Genomic DNA, 22145 nt, shown 5'->3' on the forward strand with positions numbered 1-22145 from the left:
AAAAAAAAAAAAATCAATTTGCAATTTACATCAGGCTGATGAGTGTTGAAAACACTGAGAAACAGACAGCTTTGAGTGTAATTACATTGAAGCCAGTGCAGAGCTGTGGCCCTAACATCATCATGGGTTTAATAATCAATCAGATATCACACAGGAAAGTGATTTGCGTCACATCAACGGGCAGTAAGTGTGTGATGACAGCCTCTTGGCGTCCTGGCTACCTGGATGTAACACAATGAAGTTAGTTAGAAGGGGACACCAGTGAGGTTACAGCGCATATAGAGCCGGTACAGTGCCTGCAGTGCCAGAGGCTGCTGCCATCTTTTATTGAAGACAATAGACTCACATTTGGTGCTAAGGGAGTGCTGGACTTTGAGGCTTTCATTTCATTCCTATTTGTAGACCATCATTTCCATCTTCTGCCAATTTCCCACTTGCTTTCAAAGACATACACAGCATATAAAGAGGGTTTTGACACACTCATGCAGAGCGCAGAGCACGCTGCCAGGGACAGAGCTAAAAAGTCATAATGACATACAGAAGCAGAGGGAGGTAAATGAATAGTCGCGGTTTCAAATAAGTTTTGTTTTCTAGCAGAGACAGAAAGAAGGGGCCGAAAAAGGAGCAGCTTCGAGGGGTTAAATGTTGGCAAAAAGCGGGGAGGGGACAAAAGGCCCATTGTAAGGGACAGAAGTGTCCCCGGAAAGGAGGGGAGAGAAATGAAAGACAGCACTGCCTGGTCCCCCGGACCTATTGTAAGCAAAGGGGAGTGCAGCCACGCATGACAGATGTCCCTGGCCATTGTTACCCCAGCAGCCTCCTCTCGGCCTCCTGCTCCGGCTCTGGAATTCCATGAGATGGCCTCCGCCTGTGAGACTTGTTCAACACATCTCGTCTCTCGTTGCACGTTCCCCACTGCTGTGCTGAGGCAGTGGGTGCATGCGGCGACTCTCGAGGTGGGGATGGGGTTGCGCTCAAGAGGGTTTCGTAATGGGGTGCCAGACATTATACTTGTGACTCACCACTGTTCCTGTGGACCTTTAACATGTGGTACTGCACACAAACATATAGTTATTACTAGAGACAAACAAGCTGTACACATCCAAAAATAGGGAAGAATACCAGTAAAACATAACAAGAACATGACCTCAAATGTTACATTACCACCTTAGAAATCAATGAATACACAGGCACACATTTCATTTCAGGCTCGGGGCTTTGAAGCAAACGCAGTTACCAAACTAAGTGTTAAGTAAAGCGCAGGTGAAGGCTTTTAGCAAGAGAAAGAGTCAAGGTAAGCCGTTTATAGAAAGCAGTGACGTTTTGCATTCCCCATTCATCAGCCCACCATGTGGCAGACCTACAGAGGCGGCTTGTTGGGCTGTCAGTCAGGGCAGCAGTGCGCCAGCGGGAAGTGAGCGCAACAATGGTCGCGTCTGGTTAATGGGTGAGAGAAATAGCAGACAATCCTTCATTTCTATGTCTTACTACCACACTGTCTGTTCTCTGTCCCATTCTTCGCTTAGTCTCAACCACATTCTGCCAACACTCGTTCACTCAGACTCCAATCAGTTACCCCACCCCCACCCGCCTGTTAACTTTCAATACACACACACACACACACATTCCAATGCATAAGCATGAGCGACAGAGAGAGAGATCTCTGAACAAAGTGGAAAATCTTTTTGAAAGCAATGAATGTTTACCAGGTGGATCAATGGAAGGCTGTTAAATCATTTAGTGAATTATAACAGTGCTGAGACGTAGCTGCTGCTGTAACACCCGGGAACTGTTTGGCACACTGTCTTAAACTCTGCCGCGCTGACCTCAAAGAAATCACTGCATCAGCACAACACAGACATCTTTCCTACCAGCCTACCAGACACCCTCTCTACCTTTAAGATTTGAAGAGAAGAACTTTGAAAAAGTTTCTTTTTTGATAAAGCTGGATCAAATACTCTGAATCCTGCCTTAGTTACAGTGCAATACTCATTGGCTGCTGGGGGCTTCGCACGATGCACTGAGTGTTTCTTCTTTACTCAACTCTTTTCACTCTCCATGTGTTTATACACCACTCTACATTTCCACAGTGTTTTCTGTCCTGACATCCACGTGCAATCACAGCAGATGGCTCCCCCTCCCCGAGCCTGGTTCTGCTGGAGATTTCTTCCTGTGAAAAGGGAGTTTTTCCTTCCCACTGTCACCAAGAACTATACTACAAGTCAGACACAGGGGCAGCAACTCTAACCTGTTTCTATGTTGAATCTATTTGGGAAAAACTGAAATTCATTTTATCTATGTGTCAACCAAATGGCACGGAGGCATATATTACAGCTGTGTTATCTTCAAGAGGGTATTCTGATTCATTTTGCTTGCAACTTTATAGTCGCATGAAAATGTTTGATTAAAGTATTCTTATTAATGAAAACACCGCTCTCAGATTCCACACTTTACTATAACAAACATACCTCCCATCGGCCAGAATCAGCCCATCAAAAGGATCCAATTGGACATTTTGACTTCAAAAGGGGGAGGAGTTGTCACAGGAAGCATGTCAGTTAATTAAGAATGGATTGTGAATTTGGAGTATTTGTGCAAAGTGGGGGGTTTTTTTTGGGTTTTTTTGTCTTTTGTTTGTAGTTGCTTGTTTAGTGGTTTTACTGGTCTAGACCAGTTGAGCAGATTGAGCTGTAAGTAGCCCACAAACTAAAACAGGTTTTACATACCTGTTCACAACATCTTTATTACTGGAAATTTTAAAAATATATTTTTTCTCTGATGTATTTGTGTGTTTGTTTTATATGCAAGCTAAATGTCAGTAAAATCATCTAATGGTTCTTCACAGCCTCCCTTTCCTGCAGTGACAGGAAATGCTGTTTCCTGTCACTTCTCTTTTTTCAAGCTCCCTGTTATTTTGGCTCCAGTGTGACTGAACATATTGTACTGTCACGTCTGTCAGGTTACTATCATCAGACGAGAAACATGACTACCATACATGCTCCTCAACCACCACGAACTAAGGATCCACCCACAAAGACCATTGGTGCTTCCTAACTAGCCTCCTAAACCTGGTGGTCTGACCTTCAGTCCGGTGGTGTAAAAGAAAGGACAACATATGGCTGAGACCGCCGGAGCACCCTGGACTGGGGCCAGTGGACCCCTGTGTAAAATCAAATGAATGCATGTAAACATTTAGCGGCCTCCACACTGCGCAGTGATCCCCGCATAGGCTCAGGCGACCCCAGTGAACATCAATCACATAGAATAAAATAAGAGGAACACAGGGGGAGAAAAAAAAACAAAACAAAACAAAAAAAAACAGGGGTCAAACGCACTTTTAATAAGCAGACACGAATGGCATTGTGCAAGCAGATCAGTCCTGTTCTCCTCACCATGGGCAAGCTGGGCACTCCTGCCTTCTAAACCACAAGCGGCAATTATGAGGAGCCCTCGATGCACGAGCTTTAGAGATGAGTGGATAATCTACTCCGGTGGATTTGAGACCAATCTGCCATTTCTGCTCTCCAAACAAAATCACAATGGCATATATATGGGCTTATGCACTGATATAATGATTTCAAATGAGAATGAGATAGATTCACAGAATGACCAGAGGACAAAAGGCAGGAATATGATATAACAACAAGATGAATTTCTTTTTTTTTCCCGTTTAGATAGCCCAAAAAGTTCATTACCTATGACATGATTATAGTTCAAAATTGTGCTCTGGCAGCCAATAACCTTTTTCTTAAAGCTTAGTTACAGCACTATCACCCATGAACATGCATCACGCAAGCGGACAGAGAATGGGTGTTTTGACAGCCGCAGTGGCAAGCATTACCCTGCCTTCAGAGATAACAACTATCAGCAGAGGAGGAAATAGAAGAGCTGGTCACGCCTTCACTGCTATGACATGCTGCAGTTATGTTGTCATCCCGAGGTTTCTGTCTGTCACCACAAACCCACAGAGCTAACAACAGTTAGCAAACACTAACTCAGAAGATCCTGTCTGGCCGTCAGACTGTCAGCAAGAGCAGCAACGCTCTGAAAGCACCGTTTCTGCACGGGCGCAAGCGCATGTTATTATACACAAACATTCCCACGTGTGTGAAAAAACACACACACACTACCTAATGCATATCAACTCATGTGGCTGTCAGTGAACACTTCCCAAACTGAGAGCGCTGCTCCTTCATTTCATTACCACTTCCTACTGCCGGACACTTGCAATCCCATTACCCTCTACACGTCAGCGCTGGCTGAGCCACAGCTTCTCTACACAGACAAAAATCAGAGGCAGCACAGAGCAAGGGCACATGTAGTTCCCATATTCACAGCCACACGGTCAGCGAGGAAAGAAGTGCCAAAGTCTTCGATGCACTCCAATTTTTGTCACCAGATTACGAGAGGATTTTACTCGAGATTAAGGGCTTTCAACATTTCGAAAAGATTACCGCAATATTTTGGTGCGATAGGACGTGTGAACAATTTCTTAACTAGATCTCTGGCTGCTCTCGTGGCAGGTCAACAGTTTTGAGATTTCAAGTTAAAAAAAAAAAAAAAAAAAAAAAAAACTAAAACAACTAAACCAACAAATTACACTTCTTTTAAATTCATTGAAAACCTTATAAACGTAAACATCCAAAGTGCTCCGAAGCAATCCTCTCCCTTCACCCCAGGGAAATTGCACAAGGCTATGAAAGGCAACAAAGCAATCACTTGGTGGCTGAGGTTTAAGACCACAGTTGTCCACAAGCATCCTGCAAAATAGAAAATAGACTTCCTCAGCTGCTCTGCAAGCACATTCACCAAATCTGACGGCTACACCACCCCATCTCCTATTACCACTGTGCAGAAAAAGGCCATGCTGCAGAGTACTGTTGGGTATTTAAGATTCCCACCCCCCACATATGAAGAAAAAAAAAAAATGTCCCCATTTCTATTTGGAGTAAAACAAAAAAGGGGAAAAGGGAGGAAGACAGGAAATGGAGACGGCACTTTATATTGATTTTGTGCATGGAAGCAAATACTCCAGCGAGGGGAAATTCACAACCAGTGTAAACGGCTGCGTTTTCGCATGCTTCCTTTTGTTTCTCCCTCTCCCCCCCAGCTCTGCCTCATCTACGGACTACGGCCAAGCATCCATGCCCCGAGTGCGCTCACTGGAGCACAAGGCCCCGCAAGAATGAAGCCTATTCAAACAGCCTGCCTCCAGATGCTCGCCAAAACAGTCCTCCAGGCTACAGCGGGGAGCAGGAGAGGGGAGGGAGAGCAGGAAAGGGAGATAGGAATCTGATAGCCTGTCATTAACAGGCCAAATAAATTGAAGAAAAAAAAATCTCAGGCGGAATCACTGCTCTCACGTGTGATGTTTATAGGTTTAAGCCTTATTGTTTCCTGCGGTGTTTCAAAGACTTGTTATGCCTCGCCAGGGAAGGCGTTTGTTGTTTTAGATAAATAGTCTAATATGAAATGTCCACTGTGACACACACAGACTTCAAGTGAGATGAAATCTATATAGGAGCTGTGTGGGAGATTTTCTTCAGTGTAAACCAATCTTATACATACATAACATCCACCTTGAAGTTATCCATATGAATTTCCTTTTTTTCAGATCCATGCAAATGCTAGAATAAAAGAAATGAAATCTCTTTATATACTCCACTGTGAGTCTGCTAGTTACCGTTTGACATTAAGATACAGCAGAAACGGCTCAGAAATTAAAAGTAAACATATAGGATGAACACGAAGTAACAGCTAAATCAACAGAGAAGTCAGTGGTTGCAGACCTTCCCCTTACCGAGCTTTTACATGACGTGTTGTAAAGAAGTGGCCCCGTGCGAGAGAAGCAGCAGATCAATGCAATATTAATGTCTCAATCAGCACCAAGTTATCAAGCAGCAGCTGAGAGAACAGCACTGCGGGCACTGCGAGCATGACCCTCAGCTACACGATTCTCCTCATAATGATAACGTATATCAAATATAGACTCAAACATTTATTCCCCCCTGCCTGCCCCAGATGTCTCAGTCTCAGTCGTGACACAGGTGCACGTGTATTTCTCCAAGAATAAAACACTTTTCTTGTGAATACTATATCATCACTGCACCACCCCACAATGCTAACAGAGCTTCTTTAAAAGAACAGTCTGATCAAATATTTGCTTTTCCAATCAGCATCTTTATCTCATTATGTCAGCTCTCAATATCCAATTTACAATGAAGGTTTGCACTACGAAGGACTTTCAACTTATCATCCTGCACAAACATCATCTGTCATTCTTTGGGTCTGGGAGCCACATTGGGTTGGTTTGAAAACCAGAATGAAAAAAAAAAAAGTGAACTGAGTCGACAGTGTGTCAGCATTTTTTGTATTAATCAATCTGATATTTAAAAATGAAAAACAAGTCAAGCTGTAACTTGGAACTGCAAACTGAAACAAAATCTTTGCTCAGAGGTGTTGTGGAGAGCAACATGCCAGTACAGGAGGCCTTGTTGGATGCTCCGGTCAAGTGTGACACCTAGCGGCCAGGTCCAAGAAGTACATCCTGACGCTGGCAAATCTTAAAATACAAGACTTGTACAAGACTTTTCTAGTAAAAATAAAAAGATAACTAGCTTCATCTCCTGATATTTTTTAGCTGTTAATCAAACAGACACTTGTCTAAGTGTAGGTGTATGACCTTTTGACTTAGCAAGACATTTAAGCATTATGTTGTTTAAAAAAAATAAAATAAAAAATCTCACCTTAAGACTAGAATTTTGGAAATCAAGCAAAAGCAAAACTAGAATCCAACTAATAAGGGAATTTTTAAAAAGCCATTTATATATTAGCCAATAATCATTCAATTTACACAGAACCAAATCACAAAAGCAGTCACCTCAAGCTTCTTTATATTATAAGAATAATACAGAGAAAATCCTAACAATCAGTTAGCAGATGACGACTTATGAGTAAACATTGGGTGACAGTGAGAAGGAAGAACTCCGTTTTAACAGAAACAAATGTCCAGCAGAGCCAGGATCAGGGAGGGGCGGCTGCAACCAGGTGGGGGGTTAGGTCAAGGTCAGTGAGATTCAAACTCATCCAAGATTTTTAGTAGCTGCATCTATGGTATCAATTTCAAAGTCCTACGATGCCAAATTCACGAGTTATGGCATTGTCCAGATTTTCAGAAAACCTGACCTCTGACCTGGTTGAGGTCAGTGAGATTTATATGTGTCAACTATTTTTAGTAGATACTACTGTGGTATCAATTTAAAGCTCGTACGTTGCTTCGTTTTCGAGTTATCGCATTCACAAACTTAGCTATCCACACCACCCACACCACTGGTGAGGTGACGAAAATACCATCAGCCTTTTAACAGCTGAGGGGTAATAACGTGTATGCACACACACAATCTAGCCAACAATTTAACACAGACACTATTTGAGTCCTCACCACTGTCTGCTCAGTCGTGATGCTACTCTGTACATATATTACAACATACAGTGTCATTTATGTGACAGTCAAGTAGTCAGCTAGTATATAAAGGGTTTAATGAAAGCTAGTCCACCTTTAATATGTTTAAAAGGAAAAAACACATCCACATGCCCAGAACACAGAACCTAGAATACATTTATCCAACAGATTCAGTGCATTTTAAACTTTGTCTGCACTATTTGTCTTTTTATTTGAGGTTTAGGGTGAAAATACTTGCCAGATGGCTCGGTTGAGTGAGGCTCTTGAAGGTTAGAGACAGGATGTTCTGTACTTTGCTCACTCATCTGTCCAGAAGTCCTTCACTGGGTTATACACTGCAGATCAGAGGGAGTCCAGCTCCTGGCCTAAAACATTTATGAAAAAGAACAGAAACATTTCAATCAGGACCGTTATGTTTCAAAGAAGATTGGCATTTCCATCTGTAGTGATTCATAGGGGACAGTATGGCTCTGTTCTGGGACTTCCATGTTTTCAAGTGCAAACATGCAAAGCCTGAGGCAAGGTGGAGAACAGCAAGGAGACTCAGCACTGAACAGAGCTGTTTCACTGACAAAAGATAGGACACTGGTTAAGTCACGGTTTGAGATCTGAGGGCTGAATGTGAAGTAAGGTCTCATCTGAGCCATCAGCTGACGTGGGCTGGTACTGGGATCAGCTGGTCTGCCAGGACTGGCTAAGCTTGACTCTGTGGCCCACCTGAAATAACTGCTCCATCAAGTACATGTCATCGTTCTAAAGGTAGCTTATCCTTGCACATCCCACAGGCAGCATCAAGGTTTCTTCTCAACACAGTAGTTTCTGAGAATTATTCTATTGTGGGCCACACAGACGCGCACTTATTAATGCAGCTACACGCTCCCAGACCTGTAAACTTTGTATTTATTATTGTGCTATCTACTGTACAATATAAATCCCCTTGAGGCGACTTTTGTTGTGATTTGGCGCTATATAAATAAACTATGTGCGTTTGCTGTAGTATTATTAGCTTGCTAGTAATTAAGCTACATATTGTAGCTTAATTTGCCGCAGGTGCACAGACTGCACCTGTCCGTAAGAGCGTATTTACTTGTAAATAAATCTATTAAATAATCCTGGTTAGATAAAATGTTAACTGGAGCCCAAGTTTGTTTTGCTGGTCTCGGCGATTTGAGTCTTAATACCTGCAGCTTTACGTTAATCTCGTATAACATAGCGCATGTTAGCTCACCTCTGTGTGTGCTGTGGGAAAGAGGCGCTAATGTGTGAGAGGTTTTGTGTACCTCAGACTTGCTGTTATCCAGTGGCTGCTATTGGGTTAATTGAGGCCTGTTTAATTGCAGTCATGCTCCGCGAACTAGTCCTGTGTGATACCAAGTAAATACAGAGCCACATTGCCGATATCAATACCGATACATGTGACCAATAAAAGCAGCTCATGTAACAGAGCGGTGAGTGAGTTGGGTTTTTTGAAGACCTGAAATCTAATTGTTCCTGTCTCTAAAGCTCTTCAGGACAACTTCTGTTGTCTAAATAGGCTGCAAATCAAACAGACATGGCAGTCAACAGGGAAAGGTTCAGACATCTTTTTTCATAGTGCATGTTTGAGGTGTATTTTTTTCATTTCCAAACAAATTATTTGACACAATTTTTCGAGCAACATGCAGAACTAATAGAAACAAAGTATCGATCCCACCTTGGTAGTACCAATACCGCTGCTGGTATCGATACTGTGGATGTTTGGATCCATACTCCCACCTCTACTGCAAACACTGCTGTTATATTTTTCTTTCTCTGGTCATGAGGGGAGCAGAAATAGCAACAAATATAACATCACAGTTCTATAAAGATACTTTAAATAAAAAGTAGAATGATTTTAATGTTGCTCATAAAGAGACCTTATTTTATAAATAACCCCTTCATAAATCATCTTCACTAAAGTCTATTTACTAATGTAAGTAAAGCTATTAGACATAAAAACATCAGAAAGTCTCAGTTTTCTCTTCTTAACTGACAGGAGCAGCACATGGCATAGTGGTCTGCTGCTGTAGCCCTTCTGGATGTAAGGAGTGGTTATTTGAGTAACAGTTGACTTCCAGTGTGCTGATTCTCCACTGACTTTTGGCTTCAACAAGTCATTTTCACCCAGAGAACTAACGCTCACTGGATATTTTCTCTTTTTCAGACCATCCTCTGTAAACCTCAGAGGTAGTTGTGGAAAATATGAGTAGAGCAGCAACTTCTAACATATTCGGACTTGTAAAAAAGGTCCAGTTGGTTGCCATAAGTTAGGAAAAGGTGTCATGGAGTTTGCATGTTGTACGTTTATGTTTGTTTGTTGTAGTCAGCTTGACCCTTGTCCAAATATGATCATATCTGGTATATTTATTTAAAATAATCTTGTACCTACAAGATTTCTACTCTTCACAGACCGGATGATTGCAGAACTGCAACTAAACACAGCAAGCTGACTAGACTTCCAAATTTTCAGAAGCGAGCGACACGATTTAGGAATCACGTGGTCGTTGTCAGACACCAGAACAATTTCTTCGCACCTGCTTCTGTCTGTGTTAGTCAGAGTGGGCTCTGACTTTTGACCTTTCTGGAGAGTACACACAATTCTAGTTGAGATGAGCCACCATAATGACTAACAGGGTCATCAGCTGTAGGAGGTGACCTGTATGTCACACTAGGACACCTGCTGTCTTTATAAAGTGACAGAGGTAATCAGTATTTGTAGTTTAGTGTATCCTCAAGGTGTGAAGGGGCTTTTTCTGTGGCTTCTTCATCACTACACTTGCAGCAGCCAGGAAAGCACAGCTCTTCACTGGAGAGGTGTTAGGTTTCTCTGAGGTGAGCTGATTCATTCAGACCTAAACTTGAAAAATAAAAATAAATTAAAAAAAAAAATAAAAATCTGTTCAAATGATTTAGGATAAACAACCTGTTTGTATCTTTGCTTTTGTTTTGTTTGTTTTTTTAACTAGGTGACCTGAGGATGAATCTGCCTGTGCTGTGTTTGCTGCTCCTTTGTATTTTTTCAGATACTCAGCAGGTGGTTGTGGACAAATCCGGGCCATCAAGGTATTTTGTAGTGTCCAGTTTCATGTTTAGATTATTAGCTGCAGTTCTGAAATACGTTTGTCAGTGAAACATTCTTCGTTCTCTTCAGCACTTCTTCTCCTAGATGGCTTTCATATCGGACAGAAAAGGGACATCACATGGTCCGAAACCTCAAAAGGCATTCAGATGGAACATTCACCAGTGATTTCACACACTATCTTGATAAGATTAAGGCTAAAGACTTTGTGGAGTGGCTGACCGGCCCCAAACAAGAAGGGTGAGCTGGAAAGTAACATTTGTTTGGACGCTGTTTGGATTTCATGAGGGTTTCGTAGAAGTCACTCGCTTGATTTCGTCTATATTAGTCAGTTTTTATCCACAGTATACAGTTGAATGTTAATTGCAATTATTTGCTTTTACATATATGTTTCACAGATGTTGTGAAGCTCTGCTCGACATTGCGGCAGAAGTATGAGACCACCGGGATAAAACATGTTCCCGTCACTGCGTTACATCATCTAGCAGCATTAAAAAGAGGACGATGACTCTGCATTAAACAACAATGTTGGTATCCTAAGATAAAATGGACTTTCTGCATTTTTATTTTTTTTTAAACAAATAATCAGGACATTTAACATTTTATCTCAGCTCAGTTATTTTAAAATATTCAAAGTATTTTCTGTGAAATGTAAAGATCATTTACAGCATTACAGTTTTTAAATCTGAATCTGTTTTATTTATTTATGTATTTATTTCCCATAAGGAAATGGGGAGAAAAGGATGCGTTCGTGGTTTGTTTCGTTCTGCTTTCTTAAACAAATCTCTGCAGTGTGAATAAACCGAGATGCCAAATGAAAAGGGAAAAAAAACTTGAATTTGGGATCTTTTCCAGAGCACTATGAATTCACCTGTATGCATTTCATGTTGTGTAACACATTTTAGAATAAAACCTTATAAAGGGATGTTTTGTACTGACATTGTAGGCCGATCACAGGTACTATAAATGGAATAAATAAGTACTGAATAAAATGAATGGAAAAAGGAATGAAGGAAAGGAACCGCATAGTGTTCCCAAAGTGAGACCTGCAAGCGGATGCTAGTCCTTACATATGTTTAAAGAGCTCTGTGAGGATGACAAGGAAAGAATCCACCACTATACTCTTTATTTATCCACTGTTAATATCATGGAGTGATAAGCACAGACTGAAGGAACATTTTCTTATTTTTAATTTCGCAGTTATATCAAACCAAACCTTTCCAGTGATCAAAAAAATCCACCTGTTGTCAAAAAATGATTAAATCTGTTTGTTAAACTTGTTTAACAATTAAAGAAAATAAACCAGCACTAAAATAAAAATTAGCGAGTTGAAGCACGAAGCTCTGAACAGACACAATCTTATATCGTCTCCCTAAATTGGAAATCAGTCATGAGACCTGTGAAAACCTTTTATCTGCTCATATCTGTTGATACATGACAGAGACCACGGGTGGGTGCTGTTGTTCGGCAAATCGAAAGAATCACGCAGTTCATGCACAGGACAGGTTGATTTGGGAATTAAATAAATTTTAAAAAGGCATTTGTTTTGTTTTGTTTTCAATACACATTTGCACTGTTGCACAACAAGGTTATGAAATCGGTTGTCTATATAGTCAGTATTTCGTTGACAAGGAGGTGCTGGCAGATTTCATGCCGGTGGAGAGAAACAGTAGGCCAAAGCTGGTGGAGGAGGGTGGTGCAGGTTTTCATCTATACGTGCTTCTGTATGTTGGGAATACATCGAGGGAGGGGCTTTTCACGTTTTATGAGACTCACTGGCTTCTTCCTCTCTGGTTTCCGTTCTCCCTCCTCAGGGGAGAACAGGAAACCGGGGTGAGGAGGAGAGAAGGAGGGAGCATCATCCTCTGATCTTAGTCAAGGGTTGAAACGGGATCAGATAGTAGGAGCACACCCCCTTTTAACTCCTGGCTATTTGCATTTTTTGACGTTGAACATCGGGGAAGTGAAGGATGAGGCAGAAGGGAGTAAAAGCTCAAAAAGCGGACACCAGTTTCAGTGCAGCTGTAAGATAATTACACCAACAATAACACTCATGACTGTGTCGGCTATAAAAAGCCAAACTTGTCTTTGGAGCCCAGCCGTGGCACGTTTAAATTTAGCTACTCAGGTTTGCCTACGGAGAAACCACATGCTATGTGGCAACGTAGCCTATTTCAGAAGGTGGGGGGGAAGCGAGGCAATGAGAAGGAGGGGGAGAGAGTGGGGTGGGTGTGGACCTATACGAAGCTCCACTAATCACTTTTTTTTTTCAACAGTGGGCTTAGTCGGTTGCTCTTCTTCCGTGCAGCCCCACCCAGAAAGCTTCACATCCCGTGCAGAGGATGCTCGTCCGCCTGGTTCCACCTCCGGCACCAAGGACAGCTCCTCCGCAGAGCGAGCAGCAACGTCCGCTGCCGTGAGGGGAAATTGCTGCTCTCAGATGTGCATAGCGAGTCTTATTTAAGATGAAATGCCTTTATTATAGTGTGTTTTTTGTTTCGCGGGGGAGCCAGTGTGACCAGGCTGCTCACGGAGGCATTGGGCCAAATTGGGAGTGCGCTGCTGAGTCAGCCTCGACTGCTGCATTAATTTATCTGCACTGCAGTGCTCCAGCACCTCCCATCTCCCTTTCCTGGCTCCCTCCTCTTCCTCTCTCTCTCTTTCTCTCTCTCACAGTCTGCCCTGGTGTATGTGGTAATGCAGCGTTTAGAAGAGAAAGAGCTGGAGGATTGTCAGCGATAACAAGATTTTGTAAAAATGCATATGCGTACGTAAAAGACCAAAAAACAGGGGGGGAGAGGGAGGGTGAGTCCGAGGAAGTGCGGGGGAGAAAGAGAGAGAGAGAGGGAGGGGGGATGCTTAAAGTGAAGAGTCCACGTGACTTGGAGGAGCTGGGAGCCAGCAAGACGGAATTTTGTAACGTGACAAAAAAAGGGAAAAAAGAGCAGAGGGAGGTACTCCACGGAGAACTGGCCATCTTTTCAGTGTGAGGACAACTCAAAGCATCATTTACACAGCCTCCACCTCCACCTGCTCCATACAGTGTTTAATGGGAAACACAAACATGATCAATATCCCCCTGGCACGCCTTTCTCATGCGGTATACTGTGAGGTTGTGGGGTGGAGACTTTGATATCATACCTCTAGGCGATTTACTTTATAGTGGACCACAAATAAGAGCGTCACCGCACAAATGGACTACATAATGATGGGGCTATAGTCCATCTTCTGCCTGCAAGGGGGTGTTGACACGGGCTCTTAACAAATTCAATAAGTCCATTACGTTTGAAAGGCTGCCTTTCAAGAAGCCAGCTCCATTTCACAGGATGCTCTGCGATTCTCCTCCATCCATACCCAGCACCACAAAAGTAAACTACACAAAATGGTGACCACATGAAGTGCACACAGTGAATGTGAAAGGAAGTCAGACATGGCACTCTAGTCAAAAAGAAATAAACGTCTCATTTAGAAACAACAACAGTACAGGAGGTGTAACTGGAAGGCTGCTTTATTGGTAATAAAAAGGTTCGTGCTCAAATGAAGACAATCTTTCATATATTCTTACCAAGAGTCCAAGTGGTTGTGCAACACACCATCATATTGTACTGTATATCCTCTTTTATCACGGTGTCAAATGATAACAACAGTTTGAAAAGCACTTTTTTTTTAAATTTTTCAGCAAAAAAAAGGAAGAAAAAAAAACGCCCATAATAAACCATGCTTTAAAAAAAAAAGAATGAGTCCTATAATCAAATATTGATACAAAAATAAATTTCAGATGGAAACAGAAATATATAGAAGAAAGAAAACCAAAATATAGAAGGCAAGCTGCTTTTTCACAAGCCAAGTGGGTGACACACATAGCACTAAGAACAGGACATTTTTTTTTGAGTTAGCTGTTTTTCTGTTAACATCACACACTGTTGAATATTAAGATGAAGTGGGGTGTCTGGATCATCCTCTGGCAGTATTTGTAAGTCGACATCCCTGATTAATGTTGTGCTCACCCCCAAAACCTCCTACCCTCCACAGTTTGGAAATATGTTTTGGTTTCTCTCTCTCTCTCTTTTCCATTTTAACATTTTTTTTTCAGTGTGGCATTGACATCCAAATTTGCAGAAAAAGCAGAAAAAAGGCACATGCCATAGAGTGGAACACTAGAAAGAAACCATTCAACGAAAATAACGTGAGAATGAGAAGCAAGTACGCGACTCTGTGTGTTGAGCTGCAATGGCACTGATGTGTGGGCATGTGAGGAAAACATTTTTTAAAAAAGTCCCCGTGGTAGGAATTGTCTCAGGGTGCATGAGGCAGTCAGTCACACCAGCTGACGTCCTTCTTGGAAGAGATCACCGGTGATGTTGGTGGGCAGTGAGGAAAAGTCACCTTCGTGTGTCCGTGTCTGTGACTGTGGGTGCGTCCTGTATACTCTGACCGTGAGAGATATGACAGTTAAGTGAGAAATGTGCTGGTAACATTATCCGTTTGTCATGTTTAGGCTACATCCAGTAACATCGCACATGAGATATTCCCCAACATAGAAGGGTGCTGGAAACAACCAGTTTTAGACATCCACTGAACGTGTTGCACATAAATTAAATGTGACAAACAGTGTTCTTCTGTTTTATGTATATACATATAGACATATATGTATACATGTATATATCTTTTGTATTATATAATATCTATATTTCATTCAATTTCCGTCAACAAAGTGAAAAGTGTCTCAAAAAATCCAAAAGGTAACAAATGTGACAAAGGGCATAGCTGGAAGCCATTCTATATTGTTGTTATTATTCTCTTTTTTTTCGATTATTAGTAGTAACATTTTTAAAATTCCGTATTTACAAAAAAACACAACAAAGCATGCCGATAAAATAAAAGAATATAATACAATATTTATAGTTTCTCTCAAAAAGTTCATTCTTTTTCAGCGATTGTGCCATTTACATCATAGCCTGCACTGTACATATATATGTTTTTGTGTTCTTTTTATTTTTTTTGTCTTTTTTCTTTTTGCTCGTTTTTGTTTGTTTTTCTTTTTTCTTTTTTTTCAAGTGTGAATGCATCATTCTAAAACATTACATCCAAGATGAGCATGGGTAAATCTGATGATGGTACCTACACCTCCTGTGGTTCTCGTTGGGAATGTATTTGGTTTCAGTGTGCAGCAGCCAAACTGATTCAGAGACCTCATATTGTAAACAGACCTCAGTCATCGTTGTACAGGGGATTCTGGTACAGGCAGTGTTAAACACACCAAATGGCATTAGTGGTGTGATGATGGATGCCGGATTTAAGTCCGGTCATCCACTTATAAATAGGACCATCACTCCTGTGTAGAAAACAAATGGCAGAACACCTATGGAGGCAGTTGCGTCTTGTCTAGCAACAGACAAAGCCTCAGTTTTTTTGTCTTTGTTTTTTTTGTTTGTTTGTTTGTTTTTTAATATGAAAAACACCCACAAAACTTATTATACAACATAACTGCGTCGATGAGAGGCCTGCTGATGTATTTTTTCGGCGAGTGTTAGCCCTCCTAACTCCATTCCTGGCTAATTATTTCTGAAGCAGGTGACAGCGTTTTGAAAGGCTGCAAATATGTGAAAAGATGGTGCGAGTCTGGGTCCAACACCACACAGTGTTTTGAGAGGTCCCACAAAAGCACATTGATACACTGACAAACATGGGACTTTCAGCACTCCGACTCAGACCAAAGCACTACTCTGTTCATCTGCATTCATCTTCTCATGGCAGTCAGTCTTTAACTCTGAAGGGAAGATCTCGAACTATTTATTGGTCCACTGTTATCTGGTGACGCTTATCACACAGCAACCTCCCTGAAATACCAAACAGCATCCATTTAACGCTACAGCTGAAAACCTTAAGCCCTCATTGCTATCCACCTTACTTATACGCTGGGCGTGTCCTCGTGATAATTCCCTGCTAACTCCGTGGTATCAGATGGCCAGTGTCATTCCCACTGATAAAAGCCTTTCTGAGAATGATTGCATTACAAGGACATCAGAGAAGGACTTCAAGGCTTTTTCCTGAAGCTGGCAACTCAAAATGTTTGAAAAGCACTGCCTAAGAAATCATTCACTGGGAAATTCTGAATCAGTAAAAGTGTTCAATGTTTTTACCCAAACAATTTAAAGTTCTCCCACTAGCCCTATACACTCACACACACAAAAGAAAAGAACCAACGGGAAAGAAAAAACAAAAACCACGACCATATTTCTGTCCCCTCTGCAGGAACTACAGCAGTAAAGGGAACACCAACTGATGCACGAGCACGAGTGCCAGATATGGATTCCTTGGCGCGAAACATCACCTCCTCTCGCTGCCCTAATAAGGACCACAGGAAACAAGAAAAGTGACTCCAGGTGAGTAAACAAAGAGATGTTTAAAGGCCCAGATTTGGCCCCCTAAATCTGTGCAGCCTCAACATGAGGATATTCTGCTTCATAATACTCGTCCACTCCACACTCTTTATCATTGATAAACATCCAAAGCAACAAAAAAACGCTTCGATTTCGTGTTGTTGGCTGATCCGACTGAGACTTTGCATCTGAGTACTTACATCTTTCATTCACATTAAAAACAAAAATAATTAGGAGCTGAATCAGAAGATCTGTCAGTTAAAAAGGAAAACTAGTGAAGGGTGACAGGGATCATAGGAATATCATTCCCCCAATATTCTTTGTTTTCCATCTAAAGTTCTTGTAATTTCCCGCGTGGACAGCCTCTAACTTGTAGTCAAGCCACTGCAGTGGTCTGAGAATTAGTATCTTGTGGACTATGATTACTCATGCATGATTCCTGGTCAAAACATGCCTTCATGCAAGTCATTTCTATGCATTGAACGAGCACAATAATTATTATTTATCTGGAACTCGGTCTGAGCAAGTCACCTTCAGCCCAAGTCAAAATGATGACCCCTACCCAGTGAGTGTGAAAGCCCATGTAGAAAATGTCTTTTTCAATGTCAGTATAACAAAGAGAAGATGGAAAGACCAGTGACATGGGCTAAATGTTATCTTTTTTTTTTCTTTTTTCTTTCCTTTTTTTTTTTGCTGCTCAAATAATGTAAAGATGCAAGTATACTCGGCACAAACAAACAAAAATCTTTGTCTACGGTTCTGGGTTTCCCCCTCCCTCACTAGTGTTTCTTTCAAAGCTAAACTTGCTTGGTTGATCATTGTTTTCTCCTCGATAAAGATGGTAAACTCAGCATTTAAGACCCTCCTTTAGACTGCTAATACAGTTCTCTTGGGATCGGCATGATCCAGTCCCGCAGCAACGCTCCGGGGTTCCACACTTGGTGGTGGCAGGTATTTCGCAATTGTCCAATCATCTGGCAGAGATTTCTGTACCTTGGCAGTTGGTCCCCAAAGAAATAGTGTGCCAATGGCCAGCACACTGTGAGTTACTGTTTTTCAGCATTGTTTTTTTTTAATTCCTCATTTCTATGAGCTTGGTCTCAATGCAGAGAAAGTTCAGCAGTAAACTGATTGTGTTTGGTTCAGCTGTCTTTGACGACATAGGAAACCACATTGCCTCAGCAGTATCTGAATATGTAAACATTTTTTTTGTTTTTTTTTTGTTGTTATATTTCTCTTGCTTGCAAATGATCATCACTTTTTCTACATTTGTTGGGTTCGGGCTCAGAGTCTCATCTGGCTGTGTTTATTGGGTTTTAAGAGTCACTGAATCCTAACACTTGGATTCCCACTCATCTTTTTGGTTTTTGTCCTTCTCTTTCCTGGCCCACTCCTCCTTGTTATCATCCTGCTTCTCCTTTTCGGGTTTGGTCACGCTGTCATAAGACGGCAGAGAGGCTGTGGATGGTGTGCTCTCCTTCTTCTCCTGGTTGGTCCCGCCGTTCTCCAGCTTATTGTTAGCAAAAACGCGCTTGAAGATGATCCCGCGCCTGATGAGGTGAGCGCGGTAGGCATTCTGGATAGTTCTGGCAGAGACATCCTCCTGTTTGCGGCGGAGGGTGGTGGTGATGGGTTCATACGACACTTTGGAGGGATTGGCTGCCACGAAACGCTCCTCCATCTGCTGCCTCAGCATGTCCAACTCACCGCTGTCACCCAGCACACGCTTTGTGAAGGCAAACAAGATGTCCAGGCAGTGTATGCGATCGCCACTCACCATGGGCATGTCCATGGCAATTAGTTCTATAGTGTTGGGCTTTGGCACACGAAGTGGGTGCTCCAAAGCATCAGCAAAGTCAGACAGCTTGGCAAAAGAAATGAACTGAGAGGCAGTGGGATCGAACTTCTCCCAGATCTCATAGAAGGTCTCAAAGTCGTCCTCGCTGAGGGGATCGGCACTTTCCTCTGTAGCCACGCTGAAGTTCTCCAGGATGATGGCGATGTACATGTTAACCACAATCAGGAAAGATATGATGATATACATGACAAAAAAGAAGATTCCCACTGACGGGTTACCACAGTCACCTTTCACTGAAGTCCCAGGGTTCTCCAAGTTGGGATCACAGTCCGGCGGGTAGTTGAGGATCGGCAGTAGCAAGCCATCCCAGCCAGCCGATGTGGTGATCATGAACAGGATGATCATGCTGTTGCCAAAGGTCTCAAAGTTGTACAAGTCATCAATCCCCGCTCCATGTTTTACATAGCCAAAGTTAGACATGCCAAATATGGAGAAGATGAACATGACGAGGAAGAGCAGTAGGCCAATATTGAAAAGAGCTGGCAGTGACATCATCAAAGCAAAGAGTAAAGTCCGGATGCCCTTTGCTCCTTTGATCAGACGAAGAATACGGCCAATACGAGCCAACCTGATTACCCTGAACAAGGTCGGTGACACAAAGTACTTCTCAATAAGGTCAGCCAGGAACATACCTGAGAAAAAGGAAAAGGTGAAGAAAAAGAAGAAAGGAAGAGAGTATAATCAGTATTTAGCTTCTTGAGGTGACATTTCTAAATCATGTGCTCTCTGCTTTATCTTTCTAGTCTCTCACTCACCAACAATGGACAGGATGACCACCACAACGTCAAAGATATTCCAGCCGTTGGTGAAGTAATAGTGGCGGAGCGCAAAAAGCTTCAGCAAGAACTCCGTGGTAAAGATTACAATAAAGATGAAGTTGACCCAGTAGAGGACGATCTCGGTTTCATCTGACTGATCGTCCGTTTCCACCATCATGGTGACCATGTTGAGGCAGATCAGTATCATGATGGAGATGTCAAAGACTTGCTGTGTCACAAAGTCAAACACCATCCCCTGGATTTTATTCTAAATGGTCAGAGGACAAGGAGATAGACATATAATGAGGTTTTAGCCAAACACGTTATATGCTGATTAAGCTAAACATTTGTCTAATGAAAACATTACTACCTGTGGTCGAGGAATAGGTTTCTGTGGCTTTTTGGATCCCAGTTTTTTCATGGCGTTGTAGTACTTCTTCTGTTCCTCTGTCATGAAGATGTCCTGACCTCCAAAGTAAAGGGACAAAGACAGATTTGGTTATAATCATATCCCAACAAAATGGAAACTCGCTGTACAAAACAGGAAATTAAAATTTTCTTATCTTTTTCTTTTGCTGGTTGAAGTTGTCAATGATCACACCAATGAAGAGGTTCAGGGTAAAGAAGGAGCCAAATATGATGAAGACAACAAAGTAGATGTACATGTAGATATTGACTTCATAGTCAGGCTGGTCCTCCACCTTGGAGAAAGGAAAACGTGTGAAAGCAGTTTTGTATTTTATTAACACAACATGTAAAGGAACAGTTTAAGATCATCTTGCCAAGAGTTAAAGGAAGAGTTACAATTTAATTCTGCAAATTCACTATCAAGACTGGAAACAAGAAATAGATCGGGTGACTCCGCCCAAAGGTAATGAAATCTGCCTCTCAGCACTTCTAAATACTAATAATAAACAGTCATTTTTTTTAATGTAAGAAACATAAAAACTGAAATCATCATTTCATGGAATTGGGTTATTTCCCCTAAAAAGTTATCAATTTTTTGCCACTTTATCACAATTCAGCAGAAGGTTTTTAGCCAAAATGTTTCGTGGTCATCACCAAAATTGACCCTGGCTGTCTAAAGCCAGATCTAACCAAGAATTAATCAGGTCTTCATGCTAATCCACGTGATTTGGGTTACCATTTCTAACTCTTAGTAACAAATTAAACAAAATGTTGAACTACTTTTTTAAGAGCAATTTACACACTTGCACAAAGTAATGTATCCCTAATTAGAGTCATACAGATTTATAGATATACCTCTCTTGAATCCACAGCTGCATACATAATGTCCATCCACCCTTTGAATGTGGCCTTTTAAAAAGAGAGACATGGTTAAATATTTTTGTATAAACTAAGAAAATACTAAAAAGAAAATTATAAATTGCAATCATGGCAAACCGAAACTGAAGTGCATCCTGTGGTACAGCTTGTGCACAGAAAGAAGCGAGTGAACAAAGAAAAAGGGCATATGAAGAGACGAGCCAATATACACCATGAATATGAACAATAGGCATCATAGTACTGTGAAAAGCAAAAAACAAATGGATTGTGAAGTAACAACAGATCTTTAAGTGTAGAACACGAAGAAACACAAAAAATGAAAGTAAATGAGAAAGGGAAAAAAGGGCGGAAGAAAAAAGAAATGGATTCTGTGAGCGAATAGGTGTGATGCTCTCACCACTTGCAGCAGTGCGAGATAGCCGGCGCCCACATTGTCAAAGTTGATTTTGACATTCTTCCACCTGACCTCAGAATTGTTTTGGTTAATGAGTTCCAAGCACTGGGTCTTGTTGTCGACCACGTCGGTGGGAAAATATTCCTCGGATGTCTCATTGAAACAGAAGTAGTACTTGCCCGCAAAGAGATTGACCCCCATGATACTGAAAATCAGCCAAAAGATGAGGCAAACCAGCAACACATTCATAATGGAAGGGATGGCACCCACCAAGGCGTTGACTACCACCTAGACCAGACCAGGGGAGACAGGACATGACAATGTCAGAACCGTAATAACGAACACACATCACTCCACCCCTGTGACGCTACATATTGTTATGGCATTACAGGTAATATTTCAAAATTAAACCATTTGATACAGGTGTGTTAAGAGGAGCTTTTAAATTCCACTATGGCTTCATGTAGATGAAAACACAGCACTGTGAGGTGCATACTGAAGTGTGGGCAATTACTAAGAAGGAGAGTTGTATCAGTCCCAGCCTAATTAGAGCAGCACTGACTCTGAGATGCTCTTTGATCTGCTGAAGCACGCAGCTAGAGCTGCTTAAGGGACACTCAAGCACACACACACACACACAAACATGTGTTCTATAGTGCCACCCATATAAATACCTTTAAGAGTCGCATGTTTATGATAAAAATGGTACATTTTTAAAAATAAAAGTCATTTTTATTTTTGATGTTATCACTTTTAATGTTTTGCACATGGCTTTCACATGTGATGTGGAGTTATTAAACTACCACACTATGGCAGAAAGTGTACTGACAGTTTTTTTAAAACATTAAAAACACAAAACCAGATTGTAAGTTAATATCTGTAAGTGATGGTAGCATGTTAATTTGG

At 41.6% G+C, this 22145-nt stretch overlaps 2 protein-coding genes and 1 long non-coding RNA gene across 11 annotated transcripts in view; 1 reads left to right on the forward strand and 2 right to left on the reverse strand.

The window, feature by feature from the left end:
• The window catches only part of fignl2 (fidgetin like 2), a 46483-nt gene extending 37656 nt beyond the window's left edge, over positions 1 to 8827 (reverse strand). Inside the window, exons 1-2 of one of the 2 annotated variants that reach the window (XM_005478115.4) lie at positions 8743 to 8827; positions 7701 to 7827 (exon numbers count right to left, since the gene is read on the reverse strand). In XM_005478115.4, the coding sequence (XP_005478172.1) occupies positions 7701 to 7767 (67 nt within the window). In that variant the 5' untranslated portion in view covers positions 7768 to 7827; positions 8743 to 8827. Of the gene's footprint in view, positions 1 to 7700; positions 7828 to 8690 lie in introns of both variants that reach the window. The other variant, XM_005478114.4, reaches the window with a different exon arrangement.
• Positions 8059 to 11476, forward strand: LOC102078771 (uncharacterized). 4 transcript variants are annotated; one of them, XR_002057763.2, is made up of 5 exons: positions 8059 to 8221; positions 9873 to 10312; positions 10447 to 10543; positions 10632 to 10799; positions 10958 to 11476. It is a non-coding gene; the product is annotated as an uncharacterized LOC102078771 (long non-coding RNA). The 4 variants fall into 4 exon arrangements; XR_002057764.2 differs by having other exon boundaries at positions 9890 to 10312; XR_001224689.3 differs by lacking the exon at positions 9873 to 10312.
• A 2573-nt stretch (positions 11477 to 14049) lies between these two features.
• scn8aa (sodium channel, voltage gated, type VIII, alpha subunit a) overlaps positions 14050 to 22145 on the reverse strand; it is a 48606-nt gene continuing 40510 nt past the window's right edge. For 4 of the 5 annotated variants that reach the window (XM_013273173.3, XM_019349956.2, XM_019349958.2 and 1 more), the window contains exons 22-27: positions 21243 to 21527; positions 20822 to 20875; positions 20122 to 20259; positions 19929 to 20033; positions 19556 to 19826; positions 14050 to 19432 (exon numbers count right to left, since the gene is read on the reverse strand). In XM_013273173.3, coding sequence (XP_013128627.1) covers positions 18276 to 19432; positions 19556 to 19826; positions 19929 to 20033; positions 20122 to 20259; positions 20822 to 20875; positions 21243 to 21527 — 2010 coding nt within the window. In that variant the 3' untranslated portion in view covers positions 14050 to 18275. The remainder of the gene's footprint in view (positions 19433 to 19555; positions 19827 to 19928; positions 20034 to 20121; positions 20260 to 20821; positions 20876 to 21242; positions 21528 to 22145) is intronic. The other variant, XM_019349957.2, reaches the window with a different exon arrangement.

Source organism: Oreochromis niloticus, linkage group LG20, assembly GCF_001858045.2.
Source record: "Oreochromis niloticus isolate F11D_XX linkage group LG20, O_niloticus_UMD_NMBU, whole genome shotgun sequence".
Classification (NCBI taxonomy): Eukaryota; Metazoa; Chordata; class Actinopteri; order Cichliformes; family Cichlidae; genus Oreochromis; species Oreochromis niloticus.